Below are 19,568 nucleotides of genomic sequence, written 5' to 3'. Positions count from 1 at the left end.
AAGTTTTATACCCTGTGATCTGGATGAAGCTGTTAAAATAGATGCAAATATACTGGTAAAAAAATGATAATCATAGTAGCCAAATTCAAAGAATGTATCAAGCAAGATCCCTCAGGCAACTCTGCTAGCACACATCAGCCTGGATACCACACAACTTTGTCACAGACAACTTGAATGATTTGTTCATGTAAAAGGTATGGAAGAGACAGACAACAAGTGCTTACAAAATGAAAAAAAAAAAACCACAATGCTGTAAGAACAAGTGCAAAGCCATATTCAGCTGTAATCTAACAAAAATATAGGCTATGCAACAACTGAAAAAGTCCTTTTTCAGAAAGAACCTCAGCTCTGGAAAGTGTAAAAGGCTAACTATGCATCAGTGATAGCCTATGATAAAAAAAGCAGCATCACAGCAGGATAGCCAGTATATCTCGGGATATCAGGATCACAGGAAGGAGAACAAAGTCTTGGTTGCTCTATAGTGCACATGAGCAGGCTCTCAGCTGGATTTCTACATTCAGCTTTGGACACTGCACTTCAGGAGAAACAAAGAAAGGAGTAAGAGAGCAAAGAAAAAAAAAAAAAAAGCCAGCCTGACTGAAGAGTGCCTAAAAATCCTGGCAAGAAAAGGCTAAAAGAAAAAGGGTCATCTAGTGAACACAAGAGCAAGTGGGGCTTTGTCCTGTTTTTGCAGTAGCTCTTGACTATTCCAGTATTCCTTGTCCTAATCATGAGACATTGATTTATACGGAACAAGAGAGACCTAGAGCAGAGGTAAGGAAAAAGTCTTTGGACAGTAAAGGCAGCTAAGCACCAGAGAAGGCTCTTGGAAAGCTCCAATTACTACATTTTTTGGTTTAAGGGAATTTTTGATCAATAGCTGTCAGCAGTGGTCAAGACAAACCAGAAATGACATTTTGCTATCAAAACTAAACTACTGTTTCAGTAACAACGATCTCAAAGCATGTCTTCGTTCCAATTCAGGAGAAACACAAAATTATGCTGAACTACCTCATGGACCTTCTACTCTCTCAGAAAACTAGAGACATCCACAGACAGGTGGTGTTGAATCTCTTGTCCCTTGTTTTGCACTTTTTTCCATAAGGCACAGAACTAAACTGTTTTGTTTGCATACTCTACAGAATCATAGCAGAAGTTAATTTCGTCTTATATACTAGTAGTAGTTCTTCACTTTCCAGTTCATACTGAGGGTTTTGATCCAAATCCTTTCTGCTCAGAAGTGAAGCCATCGTTAGATGAAAAAGCATTTACAATCCAGATAAGAAAAAAACTATTTTGCCTCCCCAGATGCAAAGCAACAACAATCACTTTCTTGAAAATTTGCAAAAATCCGGAAGATAAAGTCCTGATTGTGACAGATACTGTAAAATCTCTTATAAAAACAAAACAAGTCACCTCTAGAAGAAAGTAGTATTTCTAAGTGAAATATATTAACTCTGCACTTAGGGTAGTAGGCAAAAGTTTATCATCTATGGAACATGAACACCATATGTTATCTTTCTGTGGGCATATAGATGGATAAAACCACAAGACTTTTTTTTAAAAATCCAACTTTTTGGTTCTTAAACACTGTTTTCTAAAACAAGAGTGTTTATACTGTTACAGAAAATGTCACAACCTTTTCCTTTTGACTTCCCAAATCAAGACTATTTATTTTTAAATCTTACTTTCATGAGATGGAAATACCAAGACTTACTATACACCCACTTTCAATAAGTATATATAAAAATATTTGATGCAAAGTTTCCCAAGGAACATTTTCACATGACAAATAATACAGATAACTCCTACTAAACTAACAAGCTATCCTCAAGTCGCCTTGAGAAAAAGTCTTCATTTCAAACAATTTAGAATAAACCATTTAAGTTCCAGACACCATTATTACTATTTACAAATTCAGAGCTAATTTCTCAGATTCTGCATCTTTTCTGATATTCATCTCTAGTTCCCCACAATGATGTTAAAAATGTCTGGTAGAATCAGAGAGCTCTAAAAACATCACAGCATACTGCAGTCCTACACAATACATTTGAGGAATTTTTTGCCTGCAAAACATCAAAACTGTAAGAGGTGTCTTACAATGAAGAAGAAATTACACCTTGAGTCACAGCAGCTTGGAAAAGGAGCAAAGCAGTACTCCATCCTACCTGTTGAAGCTGCAGTCGGACTTTGCTAATGGCTCTAATCCAATGGGCTCTTGCTGGAGGAAACGGTGGTGGCTCGATGTCACCCTGGTAGCTAGAAAGCAAGAAACAGGAAATCACTATATGAAGAACACCTGTAGCATTAAAGATTCAACCACAGGGTCCAATCACAGCTTCAGCTCTGGAAGCTGAAGGAACCAACAAGCTCCAGTCAGCACAGTCCTGCATGTGCTCTGGGAAGCGAGAAGCTAAAGTAGAGGTCTCCTTATACACAGAAGCCATCTTGAAAACTGATGAGCTGAAAGATATAAGCAGTACACAATCCAAACCCAGGAGGAAGATGATGTTTGTGAGAACATCAGGAAGGCAGTCCACAACACTACATCAAGCCAGTGGAACACAATGGTACCATAACTGTGTTACCATACCATAACAGACAGAAAGAGATAAATCAAAGATTTTATATCCCCATGCCTGTTGCAGTTCCCTTCTAACCACTGCCCCTTCCTACTCCTCCTGCTACAAATTTACAGCCCCTCTTTAGGGGAAACACTGACAACAGGGCTCTGCTGTGAGTTTCCCCCATGCACTGAACCTTTGTCACTCCACTCTTCCCTATAGCTTTTCAAGACGACGTGTGAATCTGTCAGCAGAGCTCCACCTCAGTGACCTACAGCACATTATGCAATCCCTAACCTTGTGATACCTTGGGCTTTTGGCTGCACTCCTGCTTTTTATGTTGCTGAGGTGTAAATCACAAAAGTAAACACCTCTTCCTGCCTGCAAAGCACCAACCCCACACTGCTGACTGCATAAAAAAACCCCATAGCTGAGAGCAACACACATCCATACTACAGGTCTAGGGCAGGTGCAGCCCTAGGGATCAACATTCAGAGCTCAGTTCCATGCATACTCCATGGAGACAGGAGAGCACTGCCAGAGGGTGGAGAGAAAGGGAGCCAGTGAAGCAGGAGCATCCAAGTTAGATGCCTAAATTAGCCTGAAATAGACTATGTGAATAACCTTTCCTGTGAACAAATATAGGCCAGCCATTCTGGGACAAGACTCCTGCTGCTCTGTAAGGAAAAGAGGAAAGTGAATCAGAGTTTAAAAACAGTTTAACACTTTTCTAGTCTTGTTTTCCTCTTTTCATCTTTAGTGTAAGGCTTGCCTACACATGAACTCCTGTAGTTAATTCTATCATCCAAGCGCAGTGACACCAGCTGTACCCTCCAAAGGGCACAGACAGGCAGACATCTTCCCATGGATCCAACTGAACCAGATAAAGAAAAAATCTCCCATACATATGAAAGTATAACCACATCCAGGGGCTGCAATGACGTGATTACCTCAAGGAAAAATGTCACTCCCAAATTTAAGTAGTGAAATTTGAATTCCTGTAAAACCTGTGCAAAACCCAGTACTCTCCTCCCCCAAACTTAGATGAAATACTTTTGAAGCCTGTTTTCAATACTGTTGACAGCTTGGAAAACCAAAGTACAAGGACAAGAAAAGCTGCCACAGTGAGTCAGAGCAACATGTCTATTCATGCTGTAATTCTACAACCTACAACTACATAAACACTAGCTCTAATGGTGGTAGTCTACTACACAAGAATGGAACTAGTGAAGCTCTAACCATGAAAACAAATTCTTGGTTGCTCAAGCATAAACTTGATCCCACATGAGCAATGGAAGCAGCTATTTTGGGGCCAGAGTACGTTCATCAAACCAGAAATTCCATCAAATGAGCTCCAAGGCACTTGCTGGTGTTCTTCCCTACGCAAAACCCATAGTTTTAGCAAGGGCTCCTCTTTGCACACAAGGCAAACATAGCTCCAGCATAGCCAACGTCCCGTAAGTAACTGGTCCTGCACAACAGATGTTTCACACATCATAACATCAACTCAGTTGGTCAGAGAAGGCTGCAAGAACAATGTACATTATTTGCCCTGGGAAATAGCAAATAGAAGAATGCTCTTTGAACTAGCTGAAAATAGTTTGGTATATATTAAAAGTCTATGATAAAATACGTTGCAGTCAAGATTAAGACTGTCAAGACCTTCAATTTACAACCTTTTACAGAAGTGGAGCAATTTTTCAAATGAAAGCCACATGTCTCATTCCAGTACAGCTCTCTCAATAATTTGGTATTGGTAATAGTTTCACCTACCTCATTTGGACTCCTGCATCAGCGTCCCTGGGCTTCTCAAGTTCCAGAGGTAACTTAGCTGCAGAATGGTCTGCAGGCTTTTCCTCAGTCTTGCAGACCTTCTCCTTCTCTCCTTTGCCATGAGGCTCCTCTTGCTCCTTGAGCCATGCCTGACCATCTTTCTGGTAGCTGCCCGAGCTGTGGTAAGAATGATTTGACTGCCTTTCCTGGTGATCATCTTCCTGCTCAGAGCCATGGGCACTTTCATGGGAATGTTCCAGCTCACTCAGGTGAGAGCTTTCCTGGCTGACATTGCAAGAGGAGCCGTATCTACTACTGCCAGCAGGACTATGAGAGAATAAGAGAGTCCATCAGAAAAAACAGCAGCTTGGAAAAGCACAAAACAACCTGCACATCTAAAAAGCTGAGCAGGATGCTAAATATTACTGAAAAGGCATGTTATGAAGACATACTTAACTATTATATTCTTATGATTATTACCTAAATATAGACTTGCAAACCTCAAAAGTTTGGTAGGCAGTAGAAATACTTCATATGCAGTCAACCAGTATATAGACCATATATACATTTTTTGTATATATAAATATATATATATATACACTCATATATGCTCTATACATCAGCCTTTCTTGCAACTACTTACATCAGCTAGAAGCTACAGTGAAGACATTCTAATAACCAGACAGGAATAAAAATGGAAACACAGCAATTCAGAGTGAAAGTGTTTCTGTCTTCAGCAGTTTTGCTGCAGCTGGGGTCTTTATCACAACCATTTAAGATTACTATTATTAAAAAACATGGTTAAAGTTAACTTTATTTTTATATATTAAAAGTCTATGATAAAATATGTTGCAGTCAAGATTAAGACTGTCAAGACCTTCAATTCACAACCTTTTACAAAAGTGGAGCAATTTTTCAAATGAAAGCCACATGTCTCATTCCAGTACAGCTCTCTCAATAATTTATTTTACATATAATCCCCAGCATCACAGGGGTATGACCTCTGTGATTCAAGACACCCCTTTAAGGACTGAATTCTTAGAATCCTCAAACAAAATACAGCAGATGGAAATTTCTCATGCAGTCAGGAAAACTGTGGCCAAGAATTAAGCAACACTCATATTTTTCTCTTGCAGTCTTGGGAGCATTTGGAGCCAGGAAGTTCTGTGAGTGCAGAGTTGCAACTGCATGATCAGAAGAACAATTTCACTCATGTTACACAGAAATGTGTAAGTTTAGCAAGTCTCTGTTTTGATTTTTAAGGGCAATTGTAACTTAGCACATGCACAGGACTGAATACAGACTCATGAAATACTGATACTTTCCTCTAGTAGTTTTCATAACTGCATGAATCAAATTTTGCACCAATTTTAGGAAGACCAAGCATTAGAATACCTTCACTGATATTTCTGAAAGTGTTTTAGTATCTCCAGTAATGTGAAATCAACCTAACTAGTTGTATAATGCGTCATCAGTAAGTTAAATTTCTCTCTAAAAGCCTTTACCTTGCATTTTGAAAACAAAACATTCCTTCCTACCAATACATTCTACCTGTTACTTTTTCTTAGCAAATGTGGTATTATTATCACTAAACAAGAAAGCAAAGTGAATTGTATGCAGCAGAATTAACACACAAAGACTACAACTTCTGAAAGGCTAATGAAGTTAGCACTAAAAGCATCTCATTCAGCGGGACACGTCATAACAACATGGGAAATTCAATTACACTTACAGAAAAGGAGTGGGAAAAGGTGAGAAAGCAGTCTAAAGGCTTGTACATAACTAGTGACTGCAGTTTGCCATACTGTCTGTGACAGCCACCAGTGATATCACAAACACTGACAACAGGCAGGGACTGGGACTGAGCTACAAACATCAGACACCAAGGCCACTATCTACTGCTGCAGCATTGCATTATAAATGGTCAAATCCCATTTATTATGCCTCATTTGTAACTAGCCTTTTCTCATTCAGTTGTTCCACGCTATGCAGATCTGGAGCCAGTGTGTCAGGATGCAGTACTGCTCCATCAGAAGCAGAATCAAGCCCAGTTTCTTTCTCTTCAGGCTTGTCCAGCATATGCTCCTCCACCTGATCTTCTTTCTGCAGTTCACCTGAAATCACGTTCTGCTGATCTTCTGACTCTTTGTCAAGGTTTTCTCCCAGCTCTTTGTTGGATGTATCATCAACAGTGCTTGCACCAGATGGCTCTTCAGAACGTTCATTGTCTACAGCATCAGCCTGCTTTGAAGACAACTTTACTTCTATATTTGCATCAGTCACTTGATCCGAGACTGCAGATTTTGAGCTTTCTTCTGAACTGACTGTTCCTAACACCTTGTCATCTGGTTTTGACAAAGCCTGTGGTAGTACATGTGGTTCCTTTTTGGCAGAGGTCTCCTTGATGTCTTTTTGCCAGGGAAAGGAGAAATCTAGCTTTTTCCCAAATACTGCTCCTTGGGCACTCTCTGGCTTATTTACCTTTTCTTCACCACCTCCTTCAAAGAGAGACAGAGAGAGTTTCTTAAAACTGGACACAAGGCCCTCATCTGTACCTGCTTTATTAGCAGAAGGTGGCTGCTGAGAGAAGAATGACCCAAAAGGTTTTCCACTATCAGAAGATGACATAAAGCCAAATTTTGGCAAACTGGGTATGTTCGGTATTTCAAAGACAGGTTTACTACTGCTTGTATCTGGAGCAACATTATTAGCTTTACCCTGTTTCCTCAAGTCAGATTTGGAAGCAATCCCTTCTGCAGGCGGCTCATCAATTGTTAAATGTTTCTCCAAGTCAGATTTGGAAGCTATCCCTTCTGCAGGCACCTCATCAATTGTTAAATGTTTCTCCGGTTCAGCAGTTTGCTGTTTTACCTCACTTGTCTTCTCTTCATTCAGCTGAGGCAGATGAACACTGGGCTTATCAGCTAGAGCTGTGAGTTCTTTGTCATTACTACTGATCAAGTCCTGCTGATCATTACCAACATTGGCCTGATCCCCTGTAACAGCAGGCTCTGACTCAAATGTAGCACTTTCATCTAACTGTGAAAGGCTTGTGTCTGCCTTGTCAGTTTGGACTTCCATTTCCAGTGCGAGCTCATCAGTAGAGCCAGTGTGAAGGATGTCAGTGGCTTCCTTGTCTGCAGGAGTAGCTTCTTCCTCTGCTAAACCTGAAGACCCCACATCTGGTTGGTAAGTACCTACATCAGGCTGGTCAGTGGCCTCAGCCTGCACTGTATCAATTGCACCACTGAGATCAGACTGGCATGGCTGAGTATCTACCACCTCAGAGGGCTGTGCTTCACTATCCTGCTGCAGAATCTCGAGGGCTTCATTCTCACTAGACGCTCCCACTTCTGGAGCGGCCCCCAAAGGTTCCTCTTTAGAGGCTTCCAAGCTCTTTTTCTCCTCAGTTTCTGTTTTCATAGAAGACTCTTTTGTGGAGTTCTCTTCTGTTGAAACAGGTACTACATCCTTCTTCACAGAGCTAGAGACATCTCTTTTAGACTCTTTGGCTGCAGCTGTATTTTCTGTCTCCCTAGAGTCTTTTGCTGGAACAGACCCAGTGACATCCTTCACACTAATGCTTTGAGGTTTAGGGGTGAATTTTGGAGGCATCTCTTTTGGAGATTCTTTTGGACCTTTGAAGATGCCAAATATATCATTTGTGAAAGACGGTGCTGGGCCACTTGGGAGGGATGAGAAACCAAAGAAAGAGGAGCTCCTCTTCTGCGCAGAAGGAGGTGCAGCAGCTTGAGGTTGAGAAAAGAAACCAGAAAATGTTTTAGGTGGTTTCATTTTTGTCATGAAACTTGAAAACATTTCAACTGAAGAATCCAGAACTGATTTATCACTCTCAGGTTCCTTTGGTTGCCTTTGCAAATTAGGCACCTCTGGCATTTTAGGAGGAACATGTGGCTGTTGTGTCCCTTGTAATCTGTCCGTTTGTACAGGTACTTTTTGTTCTGTCAACTCATTCTGTACACGTACTTCTTCAGAGACCACTTCATTTTTCACGTCACTCATACTATTTAAGTCACATAGACCCTGGGAATCCATCTTATCACCTGAGACCACACTACGATCAACCTTTTCAGAAGTTTGCTCTTTGGAAGAATAAAGCTCTTCATCAGTAGGAAATGCAACACTGTCCATTTTCTCTGTGTTACCCAAAGCATCTTCTTCTACCCCTAGGGAAATACTCTGTTCATCCTGAGAACCCTCTTGCACAGTGGAATTCTGAAGGCAAGGACCAGGAGCAGACAAATTGGTTACTGCATTGTCCTCAGTCTGTGGAAGCTTTCCTAAGTCACTCTGTTCACTGGCCTGTGGAAGCTTTCCTAAGTCACTCTGTTCACTGGCCTGTGGAAGCTTTCCTAAGTCACTCTGTTCACTGGCCTGTGGAAGCTTTCCTAAGTCACTCTGTTCACTGGCCTGTGGAAGCTTTCCTAAGCCACTCTCTCCAGTGGTCTGTGGAAGCTTTTCTAAACCGCTCTCTTCAGCTACTGCAGCAATACTTTCTACATTTTCCACTGCCAGCTTTTCTGATTTTTTTTCTGGGATCACGAGGTCATTAGACGTTTGTTTGCCAGTCACTGCTGCAATAATGTCATCAACTTCTTTTTTATTGTCTGCATCTTGTTGCCTGGTAGAACTGCTGGTTTTGACACGGGAGTTGGTGGAAACACTTTGCTTCATATGTGGCTTAGCATTCACTGGTTTAGCTGTTTTTTCCTGTCCTGGAGCAGTTTGTGGCTTTTCATCCAAAAATGATGACAAACTGAAGAAGCTAAAACTAGTACTTCTTTGAGGTACACTCTTGTCAGGAGCTGGACCACTGGAGAAGAAGGAGGGCAGATGAAACAGCCCCTCTGTTTCCTGTTGTTTCCCACTAGCAGGAGCAGCAGCAGGTGCTGAAGGCTTTGGTTCATCTGATCCAGTGAAGAAGGAGAATATGCTCTTACTGGCTGGCTGGGATTTTGGAGCAGTGATATCAGAGAAGCTGAATGGCAAACTGAAACCCGACTCTTTGGGTGTCTGGTCTGGCTTTGGTTTTGCCTGATTAGCTGTGTCTCCTACACGACCTCCCTGTGGCTTTGGTGTAACTGTGGGTGTGCTGCTTTGCTGCCCAGCTGGCTGGCCCAGCCGGCTTACTCTGGGACCTGCACCCACTGGCTTCTGTGAAACGTTTCCAGGAGGCACTTTTTTACTCTCAGGAGACTCCTCCACAGCTTTTTTGCTTTGTGGTTCCACTTGCATCCTGGGGCTAGGAGAGACCTGCTTGTCCATGCCTTCAGTTCTCACCCCTTCCTTAGTGGTGGAGGACAGACATGGCATACTGGCACTCTGAAGACCCCCAGACTTCTCAGGTTTCTGTCTTGGCTCAGCCACAGTTCTGCTACTGGGTTTTGGCAGAGTCATAGTACTTGAGGGTGGTTGAGAAGACACAGGCTCCACTTTGAAGATATCTCCGAGGGATCCAAATAAAGATGAGATGCCGGAGGTTTCCTTCTGTTCTGGTTGTTTCACCTCTTCTGGTTTATTACTTTGCCTTTTCTCCAGTTCTGGGGATGGTTGCGGTTCTTTGCTTATTTGTGTTTTGAAGAAATCAAAAAATCCAGAAGACTGGGGTTTGCTGGAAGTTGAGCTTGCAGGAGAATCTTCTCCAAGACTGAATAATTTCAGAGCACTTTTAAATAATGTCTCCTCAGGCTCAGTGGCTGGTTGGCTCTGATTTGGGTGTGGCTGACTTGGTTCATTAATGGTTGCATGCCTTTCAAGACGGCTGGAAGCTGGTGCTGCTTTAACAGGTCTCTCTTCTCGTATGGACCTGCCATCTGCAGCAGTTTGGCTCAGTGTGGAAGGAGATCTTGTTAATCCTGGCTTTTTAACACAGATGTTTTCAGTCTGGTGTAATTCTGGCTTTTCATTTCTAGCAGCCTCCAAATTAAGTTCTGACGCAGTATTTCTTCTTGGTTCTGATGTAACAGGAAATTTTTGCCCTACTTGTTCTTCATCAAATTTTTTATTTGGTGTAAGTGATAAAACATCAGTCTTACTTTCAGATGATATTGACTGCGTGTCTGCTCTCTTCGAGGTAGAATCTTCAGATGTCTCAGAGCCAGGGCTTGTAGACTTTCCAATTAGTCCACCCAAAGCAGAAAATAAGGAGCTAACTTTATTCACTGGTGTTTTCTTATCTTCCTCAGTCTTTTTTGCTTCTGTTACTCTTTCAGTCGATGCTGAAGTTTCTTCAGCTTTAGTAGTAGACTGGAACAGCTGAAATCCAAAGAATCCTGATGACCCACTCCCAGAAGTCGTCACAGGGACAGCCTTATCAACTTCCTTGGTGTGGACTTCCTTACTCAGTGATTTACTGACAGACACCCTGGAATGTGTTCTGAGATCAAGGGTTAACGGAGGCTCCTCTGAATGATTCCGGGTTTCCTTCTCAGGTCTGAAATCTACTTTGAGTTTTTGAAGTTTATAACCTGAGAAGTCTAACGGCTGCTCTCTCTGATAGTAAATAGACTCCTCAAACATTTGTGAAAAAGTTTCCAAATTCATGTTCATTAGCTGGTCGCTCCTCTGCAAAGCTACTGACAAATCCAAGGGTTTATTTGTTGTATAATCATCTAGACACTCTTCTTCAGCAAACCAAAATAGCTCATCTTCACTGCCAAGAGGGACTTTGAAACCACAAACAGCAATTGTGTTGTCTTCTAGTACAGCTCTTGGAATGGAATCCATCTGGAAATTATAATCCCAGCAGTTCAGGTAGGAGTCAGTTTCAGGAGCACACACGTAGACATACTGTCCAGTGGGATCAGTGAGCAGGGAATACACATACTGGCTGTCACTGTACATGTAGTATCCACAATCACCATCTTCTGATGGCCACCACACACCCTGCTCAAGCATCATTATCCACTCCTGATACTCCCGGCTATAGGATGAGTACATTAACCCTTCATCCATACTTAAAGTCTCTTGGTCAATTAGAGTCCACATCGTTCCATCACAGCCAGAGGAGTAGCTCAAATCCATGGGCAACTCTTCGAATGAGTAACTGCCGTCTCTTTCAAAGGGTGGAAAGTTACTGTAACTTTCACTGAGAGAATCAGCAGTCCATGCATCGTTTTCTTCCAAATAAACATCTTGAAACATTAACTGGTCAAATGACTCATATGATACCGCACTTAAATCTAAACTCTGTCCATCAAAATTGGCATTAGTCTGCCAGTCCATCACATTTGCATTCCCATCCTTTTTACAGAGATTCACTACCACATCATTTTCAGGCCAGTCCAAGAACTGAGGGGGCAGAACAGAGTTCTGGTTTAACACGTAGTAAACTGGTACTGCTATTCCATGAGTGTCAGCCAGTCCCCCCACTTCATATTCCCATTCAAAGCTAGAATGGCTCCTTGTTTCCTGATAAGCTGAGTCCTGCTCTGTAGGGTTATAGCTTTTATTAGTCAAATTGAGAGATTCATTTGATCCTTTGTTTAAAGTAGTAGGAAGAACTCTAGATTCTGTATCCTGTTGAGGAATATGCCTACTATTTACAGGCTTTCCAGATAAGTCCTGTACCTTGGCTTGCAGATTTAGGGCCTCAGGGAGCACAGGATGCCCACCACGGGGAACATGGGGCTCAGTTGTCTCATTTACTCTTGCACTGGATGAGTGGTCAGTAGTGGAAGATTCCCCTGTTTTCACATTATCCTGTTTCTCCTTTGGTTTGGGCAGCAAATTTTTTAAGAAGCTGGAAGATTCCTGCTTTTCTCCAGCACTGCTTTGACTGTCAGAAGCCATTCCAGAATTACTGAGTTTTGTCTCCGAGCTAGAATCCTCACCTCTATCAAAAAGCTTCATGAAGCCCAGAGAATTTGGTTTTGCCTTCTCTTGCTTACATTCAGACAAGTTTTCACTTGAGGCAAACCTAAATAAGCCAGAAAATAATCCAGGAGCAGTGCTTTTCTGGCTATCACCCTCACTTTTAGCAGTTGAGTCTTGATTATTGGCTGTGTTTTCATTGGAAGAAATGTGAAGAAACCCAGAAAGAAAACCTGGTGTGTGCTTCTTCTGCGTATCATCTCCAATTGGAACTTCTGGCCCTTTGGCTGAAGAGGTGGATTCAACTGAGCCTTTGCTTAAGTCTGCTGCATTTACTCCTTCTTTCATCAGTCCTCCTTTTACATTTCTAGGTTCTTCTTGAGTACTCTTAGCTTTCTGCTGCTCTTCTTTGGCCTTAAGGGTAACAGAGGCACTCTCCTGGTGTTTTTCTCTGTTTACCTGGACAGTAGGTAGGTCTTCTTTATTCATGTTTCTCCTTCGTAAAAGTTCCTCCTTATTGTCTGATAAATTTGGAACTGAGCTCAATTTTAGTGAAACAGAACTTCCTGAATTACTGTTTCTGCCTTCATGCAAAGAACTGCCACTAGAACCCTGACGACTTTTTTGGTCCTGTGTAGGTGCTAGATTTTCTGCAGAAGAAAATTTAAATAACGATGAAATAAAGCCTCCCTTCTCATTCCTCTGTTCCTGCTTTGCTGAAGAACCCAGCCCACTGATAAAAGGAAGTTTTCCAGTGAAAGGAAATGTGTGGTCTTCCTTTGATGAACTATTTTGTCTTACATCCTCCACAGACCTATGGCCTTTAAAATGTTCAGAGGTACTTTCTTTCTGCCCTTGTTCAGCAGAAGGAAGCAACAACTGACTGAAAGACTTTTTGAGTGGGTTGAAAAAGCTTTCAGATGCTGTACCCTGATCTTGAGGCTGTACCTTAGGTTCCACATTACCTCTGTTTTGCTTGTTTGCCAGTCCACGGCCTGCAGGATGCTGATCCTCTGAGCGATTTGCAGGAGACTGCTCCCTGGCAGTGGGCGTACCCTCTACCAAAGCGGCACCTGGCTGACTTGTAACAGGATGCGAATCTGGCTGCTTCTGTGGCACATCCTGCTGCTTGGGAGCCAAGAGACCGTCAAGATTGGCTTTCAGACTGAAGGAACTGACTGAGTTTGTCAGCCTGCCAAAGATCGAAGACACAGAACTGCTACTTGCATTTACCTCTGCCTCACTTCTAGTCTCACTTTTAGTCTCACTCTTCTGTGCCTCTGGAACAGTGCTGCTGGTCCTGGCTGACATCTGTCCAGATGGTGTTTCGCTCCTTTTTGCCTCCTCAACTTTGACAGCATGGCTGCCCTTGGTGTGCTCCTCTTTTGAGACTTCTTGTTTTGGCACTTCCTTCTCAGAGAAGATCTTTAAAGGATTAAACATGCCTAGAACTGAATTCACAACTGAATGCTGGTTCTGCTGGCTGTCGGCAGAATTTCCTTGTGTTTGCTGGGGAGGATGTGGTGCAGAAGCCTTACTGTCTGTCTCAGCGGCTTCTGGCTTGTTGGAGTTTGTGTTCTGGGCTCTTTTATCACTGCTCACCTGGGATGGTAGCAAAGACTGAATGGAGAACTTGGCATCAGATTTATTATCTGCTACCCCTCCAGAAGAAGAACTCTCAGTTTTAGACTTACTAGTAAATACATTCAAGATTCCACCTTCTGATGAGTTTTTGTTTTCTGTATTTTCTGGAGTGGAAGAAACAAGTTTTTCAACAGAGGCTGTGAGCTGCTTTGTGCTTGACCCCACCTTCTCTGTGAAAGAGCTGAACAGGGAATTCACTGTATTTTTCACACCTGACAAGTCTGGAAGAGATTCAGATTTGCCTTTGGTACTCTCCTCTGCAGCAGGATGTTTGGTCTGCTCAGACTTTTTAGCTTCTGATGAATTATCAGCATTATCCTGCTTCAGTGGCACACTCTCAACATTTTTTTTTGTTTCTGGCAATGTACCAAATTTGCTGATTTCTTCCTCCTTTTCAGCCAAGTATTCAGAGACTGATTCTACCAGACACTGAAGTTCATCCATTGTGTCTATGTACTCCTCATTGGGTTCTTCAACAGGAGACAGTGTTAAGTCTTGCACAGAATGACCACGCTTGCTCTCTTTAGTTTTATGTTTTTTATCAGAGCTAGCCTTTAACTGGGAACCCACATTTGCAGGGAAATTAGCAGTTATGTTTCTCAAATGGCTGATGTCAGAATCACACCATCTTTTTGAAAGTGTATCCAGTTCCTCCATTTCATCATCTGAAACAGGAGAGTACTGGAACTCATCAGAAGCACTGCTGTCAAATTCCTCAAGGACATCGACAGGCACAAAAGTGTCCTCTACCATCCCCATGTGTTTCATGTTCTCAGTGTTACTTAGGTGAAGTGAGTCCTCATGGTTCATCCCCTGCTTGTTGGGCAACTTGCCACTTTTAACCATTAACCCATTTTTGTATGGACGCAGGACTGGGTCTGGATAAGCAGGCAACCGTTCCTTACTTTCAGAGTTACTGGTATATTTTCCAATTCTATCATACACTGGGAAATCATCAATGGGTTCAGAACCAGCTGCCACACCATTGAAATAAACTGTTTTCTCCCCAGGAAACTGCAGACCTCCATTACTTTGTAGGCTTATTCGTTCCCTCTCTTCAAAATTGTATCGCAGCTTCTTTTTCCTTCTTCTGTCAATTGTATCATACTCCTGAGGATATCTAGGGACATCTACAGACCTTGACTCCAGATACACATCTTGACAGCACCGTGATCTCTCACAGTGATTGAAATTTTCTCTTTTTGAGAGAGTTTGCATCTTTTTCATGTTTTTCTCATGCCAATTTCTAGTTTTATGAGTTTTTTCTAAGAACTCCTCTATTAACAGTTTTCCTAGCTCTTCATAGTTACTATCCTGTTCTTCTTCTCCATCTTCAGTGTCAAATGCAATGATCCTGACTCTTTCGTTTCTAGTTAGAGATCCTTGTCTAAGATGAGAAATAAAGGGAGTGGGAGGGAAAGGAAGAAAGGCAGCAAAAAAAATAGGAAGGGAAAAATAACAATTTTTAAAAAAGCTATAGAAAGGACAGAAAAAATAGTAATGGAAAAACATGCATTAAATAAATGAAAATTAAAATCAGAAACATTCAGAAATAACAAAATTGAAAACCTGCCAATCCGACATCATTACATTTCAATCAAATAGTCAATAAAAGCAGCTTGGGTTATGAGATTCCATCGGTTATGTCTGCACAAAATTTAGAAATGCCTTTTTGAGGGAGAACAGCTTTTTGTGATCAAGTGAGGGCACACAGCCTTGGCTGTATCAGTACTCTGCTGCTGCTTTTTTAGGCATGCTGAAAAGAAGTCACTTATTGCAGAAACAGGACTACTTTGAGATGCAGCGCCCACACGCATCGTTCCACTACCCTGTTCCTGCATTTCGGTCAGTCTGGACTACAGACTTTGCTCTAGAAGTATTCATAAAGAACACAGGGACCCTGTGTCTCCCAGGGGTGGCAAGAGAGCAGAGATTTCATCTGGAGGCTTAGGAGTCACTGGACTCCAGGCAAGTGAGAACAGGGGACAAAATGCAAACGGTGGGCGTCAGCAACAAGAGGAGTTTCAGCTATTTCACCATTCTTCTTTGCTGGGAGAGCTCTTGCTGTAACTAATGGCCTCAAGGTGCCCCTACCAACACAAAACTAAGATTCTCAGAGCTGTTACTGGACCAGAAAGCAAAACAAAACACTGGTGCTGGATATTAGCCCATCATAAGCCTCAGATGCTTTTCAGGATCTGTACTTCTAATTTATAATGATCTGAACAGTTTATACTTGTCCATTGTGGGAGAATGGATTAAGCTGTGAAACAATTTGATGCTTCCTACAAACCCAAGTAAATGACCCTTGGGATTTTGGATTTAATTGTTATCCCTTGGTCAGTAGTATTATCTTGATTGTTTAACAGCCCCAAGAGTAGTAGCAAGGAAACTGCCCCTTGATCTAAATCTCACAAGGACAGCTTCTGACTACAGCCTACATACAAACAAACAGGTAGAAAGTGGATGTAAAAACATCAAAATGATCATCTGAAAGATGCACTGCAGCTTTGCTTCACATCACCCATTGCTGAGAACTAAGGAGCATGAGGGCATGTGTGTCCCTGACCCTGAAAGAGGAGTGCCAGAGAAGGCAAAGCACAGAGGGCACAAGGGCATTTTTATGGATACTGCTAATCAAGAGTCTTCACCATGAGAGCTGCATGGAGCATGCCAACATAGGATACAGCCGGGATAGCCCTGAAAGAGATGGGTCATTGGACTTTCCACTGCTGCTTTAGTGCTGCATTTCCAACAGTACTAGCTAACTTACACTAATTGGAAAGATGCTCATTACTTTAAATGAGTCCTGTTATACACAGTTTAAAACACGACACTTCTTGCTTACAATTTTAAGCCAGTAATTGAAATAATTTTCTTTTAAAAGCTAACAATATTTAAGATTCCCAGGGCCACCGTAGTTACTGCATCAAGCCCTTCCAAAACTCAGCTGAAGGCAATGGGAGCTACATGAATGTCTGAAGGGCCATTATCTGTAAATGCTGAACCAAAAAAAATGGCTAATTTAGGCATAAAGAAAATTACTTTTCTTTCTAACTGAGCTTCTTTCCCTGTATGTGTTTCCTCTGCTCTTTTACAAAGCATCCCATTTACTAGAAATAATGAGAAAACCAACACATGAAAGGAGAAAAAGACATCAGCCCAGCATTTAACTACTACAGGCCTAAAAAACAGCTGAGGCAAACAGCAAATATCAGCTGAAATGTACCACAGGAATGCTGCATAGCAGCAACAGTGGGGAGATAGGCAGAGAGGTGCAGAGAGGGTAAGCCACTGATCTGACAGATCTAGGGACTCATATTTGGACTCCAGGTCAGTGTGGCCACTCACGGTGGAATCTATGCTATCATATTGCCTTGAAAGTAAATAGAGCAAGACTAGGGAGGCATGGAGGACAGACAGTTAAAGAAAATGTGCTTTGAAAAGTTAGTGCTTAAACAAAAAAAAAAAAAAACAAACAAAAAACCCAAACCAAAACAACAACAACAAAAAAAATACCAAAAACCAAACAAACGAACAACAAAAAAACAACCAAAACTGAAGGGAAGATGTCTGCTATTCTGAACCCAAACTGGCTGTTGGCAGCAAAACACACTCCAAGGACAAATAAGAGTATTGCTTGCCATCACTAGGAATTACTTCTATCAAAGGAATATGATCACGTGTAACAGCTAATAAAGAGAAGCAGAACTTTTTAATCCAAACTCAAATATTGGAAGAAAGAAACACAGGTGTTAGAACAGACAGTTTCAACTGAGGCATTTTGGCACTGACAACTTTTTGCCCAGTTCAAGACAGTTTTTAGCAGGTTCTTGTCTGGTTCTTCTGGGTGTGCCCAGGAGAGCCTCCTACAAGCCCTCATTTCCACAGTGACCATCAGCTGCAATCTGCCAGGAACACTGATTTCATCAGGTGACTGCCTCGTCCACAGCACTGAGAGCTGCTAGGAACAAAAGTCAAATACAATTTGTTTCTGCAATACTCACTACAACTTTGTTTTGAAAATATTTAAGATCTACCCACGTGCTTCTTTTCAGCCAGCTTGTTAGAAACACCTTTCCGGTAAGTAAGAGAATCCCACATAGCTTCTTTGGAAAGCTTATTTGCATATTTTATGTTTTAAGACTAAATATGCAGCAAAAAATCTTGTTGAGCATGTGGAAAATGCACATGGGAACAGGAATGCTCAGATCACCATCAAGGATTTGCGTTTCTGGACTGAATATAATTTTAGACCATAGCAAACTACAAAGCTCACAGTTTTTAAGTACATTTTATGAGTCCAAATACTTTTACATCAATACGTTCAAGAAATCAGGAGAAAAAAAAAAAGAAATCTATTCCAGCTTGGTATTCTCTAACAATTCAAACCAGCAGTGCTTCTTTGGAAGGTCTTACAAACACATTTGTCTTTTAGATACAGATAGAAATTTACATACACACTAACTCCAAGCAAAGTGAGCCATGACAAACTACCTGTATTGTCAACACCACTCCAAGAAACCACACAACTACAAAAATATGCAGCCACCACTGGCTTCCCTGGATCCCAACATCACTGTTCAGCTCGGCTCTTCCATAAAGAAAAAGCCTCAGCTCATCTTCTCAGTTAGATTTTCAGCAACTTTACCATGGCAAACCAGCAGCAAAGACTCACACGAGAAAGGGAATAACTTGCTTATATAAGACATTTAATGAACTAGGAATAGAGCACTAGGAATGACACATCACACTGCAGTAAATGCATTTTGTTGGCACATTCGCTTCTATTCTTGAAACCTCAGTAACAGTAACAACATTAGATGTTACCATGAAACTTCACCCTTTACCATTAATGATCATACATCAAGCAGAGAAAAACTTAGCCTAAGTCACCCATGAGAGTAACTGAATTCAGGTTCAGGCTTCAGGAAACAAGAACATTCTCACCAAGGGAGATAAGGTAGAACAAATCAGTTACAATACAAACAAAACTCTGCACCTCTAACTGTGATAGTGCGTAAGTAGCTACCTCCTCCTCCTTCCTCACCAAAGGGAGAAGCAGCAGCTTAGCTTGTTCTACACAACCACTCTAATCAAGCTGACCAGCACTGTCCAAAATCTTCTGCACTGTCCAAAATCTTCTGCTTTCACCTTGCACAACCAGCTCTAATTCACTTGCATTGATTCTGGTAAGTTAGTGCTGCAATGCTCAACACTTAAACAAGTTAAAAACACTTGTGAAACTACTGATTTATGGTCAAAAAATAATTCAGAGCTAATCAACTATCTTTTACACAGCTGAAAGTAAATCTAAAGAGAAAGCACACCATTCAACACTGTTATATGATAACAGGAACAAAAAAAACAAAAAACCAACAACTAACCTGTTACAAACTTTCCTCTCAAATACATTGTTTTGGCAGATCTAAAAGAACTGGAGCTAATCCAGAAGATAAAATAAATCTGCCCCAAGAAAGAAGCTCCCAATAGGATAACTCTGCTAGAAGGTGCTTCACTGGCTTGGGAGGCACACCTACGCCATGGTACCAGAAAGAGCAACTACCAACTACTCTGGCCTTCAGAAGGTAAGGGGAAAGTACAACCAAGAGTAAATGGCCTCAACGTTGAGCATGTCTTTTAGAGGTAACTCCCTAAACCACCAGATCTGGTGTAACACATACCCTCATGTGTTTTTCCTGGTTCATGGCAGAATCCCAGTGTTAACAACACACATAACACCTTCCTATCAGA

The 19,568-nt window shown here is 41.6% G+C and overlaps 2 protein-coding genes across 7 annotated transcripts in view; both read right to left on the bottom strand.

Annotated features, from left to right (window-relative positions):
• The window catches only part of UNC13B (unc-13 homolog B), a 206,156-nt gene that overhangs the window by 125,037 nt on the left and 61,551 nt on the right, over positions 1–19,568 (bottom strand). For all 6 annotated transcript variants that reach the window (XM_069001087.1, XM_069001089.1, XM_069001090.1 and 3 more), the window contains 2 exons: positions 4,338–4,664; positions 2,169–2,259 (listed from right to left, as the gene is read on the bottom strand). In XM_069001087.1, the coding sequence (XP_068857188.1) occupies positions 2,169–2,259; positions 4,338–4,664 (418 nt within the window). The remainder of the gene's footprint in view (positions 1–2,168; positions 2,260–4,337; positions 4,665–19,568) is intronic.
• On the bottom strand, positions 6,276–19,359 carry LOC138103490 (serine-rich adhesin for platelets-like). Its single transcript, XM_069001800.1, has 2 exons — positions 19,355–19,359; positions 6,276–15,201 (listed from the first exon to the last, which is right to left on the bottom strand). The coding sequence occupies exons 1-2, from the start codon at positions 19,357–19,359 to the stop codon at positions 6,276–6,278; spliced, it is 8,931 nt and encodes a 2,976-aa protein (XP_068857901.1).

This window comes from Aphelocoma coerulescens (genome assembly GCF_041296385.1).
Source record: "Aphelocoma coerulescens isolate FSJ_1873_10779 chromosome Z unlocalized genomic scaffold, UR_Acoe_1.0 ChrZ, whole genome shotgun sequence".
Taxonomy (NCBI): domain Eukaryota; kingdom Metazoa; phylum Chordata; class Aves; order Passeriformes; family Corvidae; genus Aphelocoma; species Aphelocoma coerulescens.
Note: the sequence above shows the minus strand (reverse complement) of the source record. Positions and strands in the feature narration are given on the sequence as shown.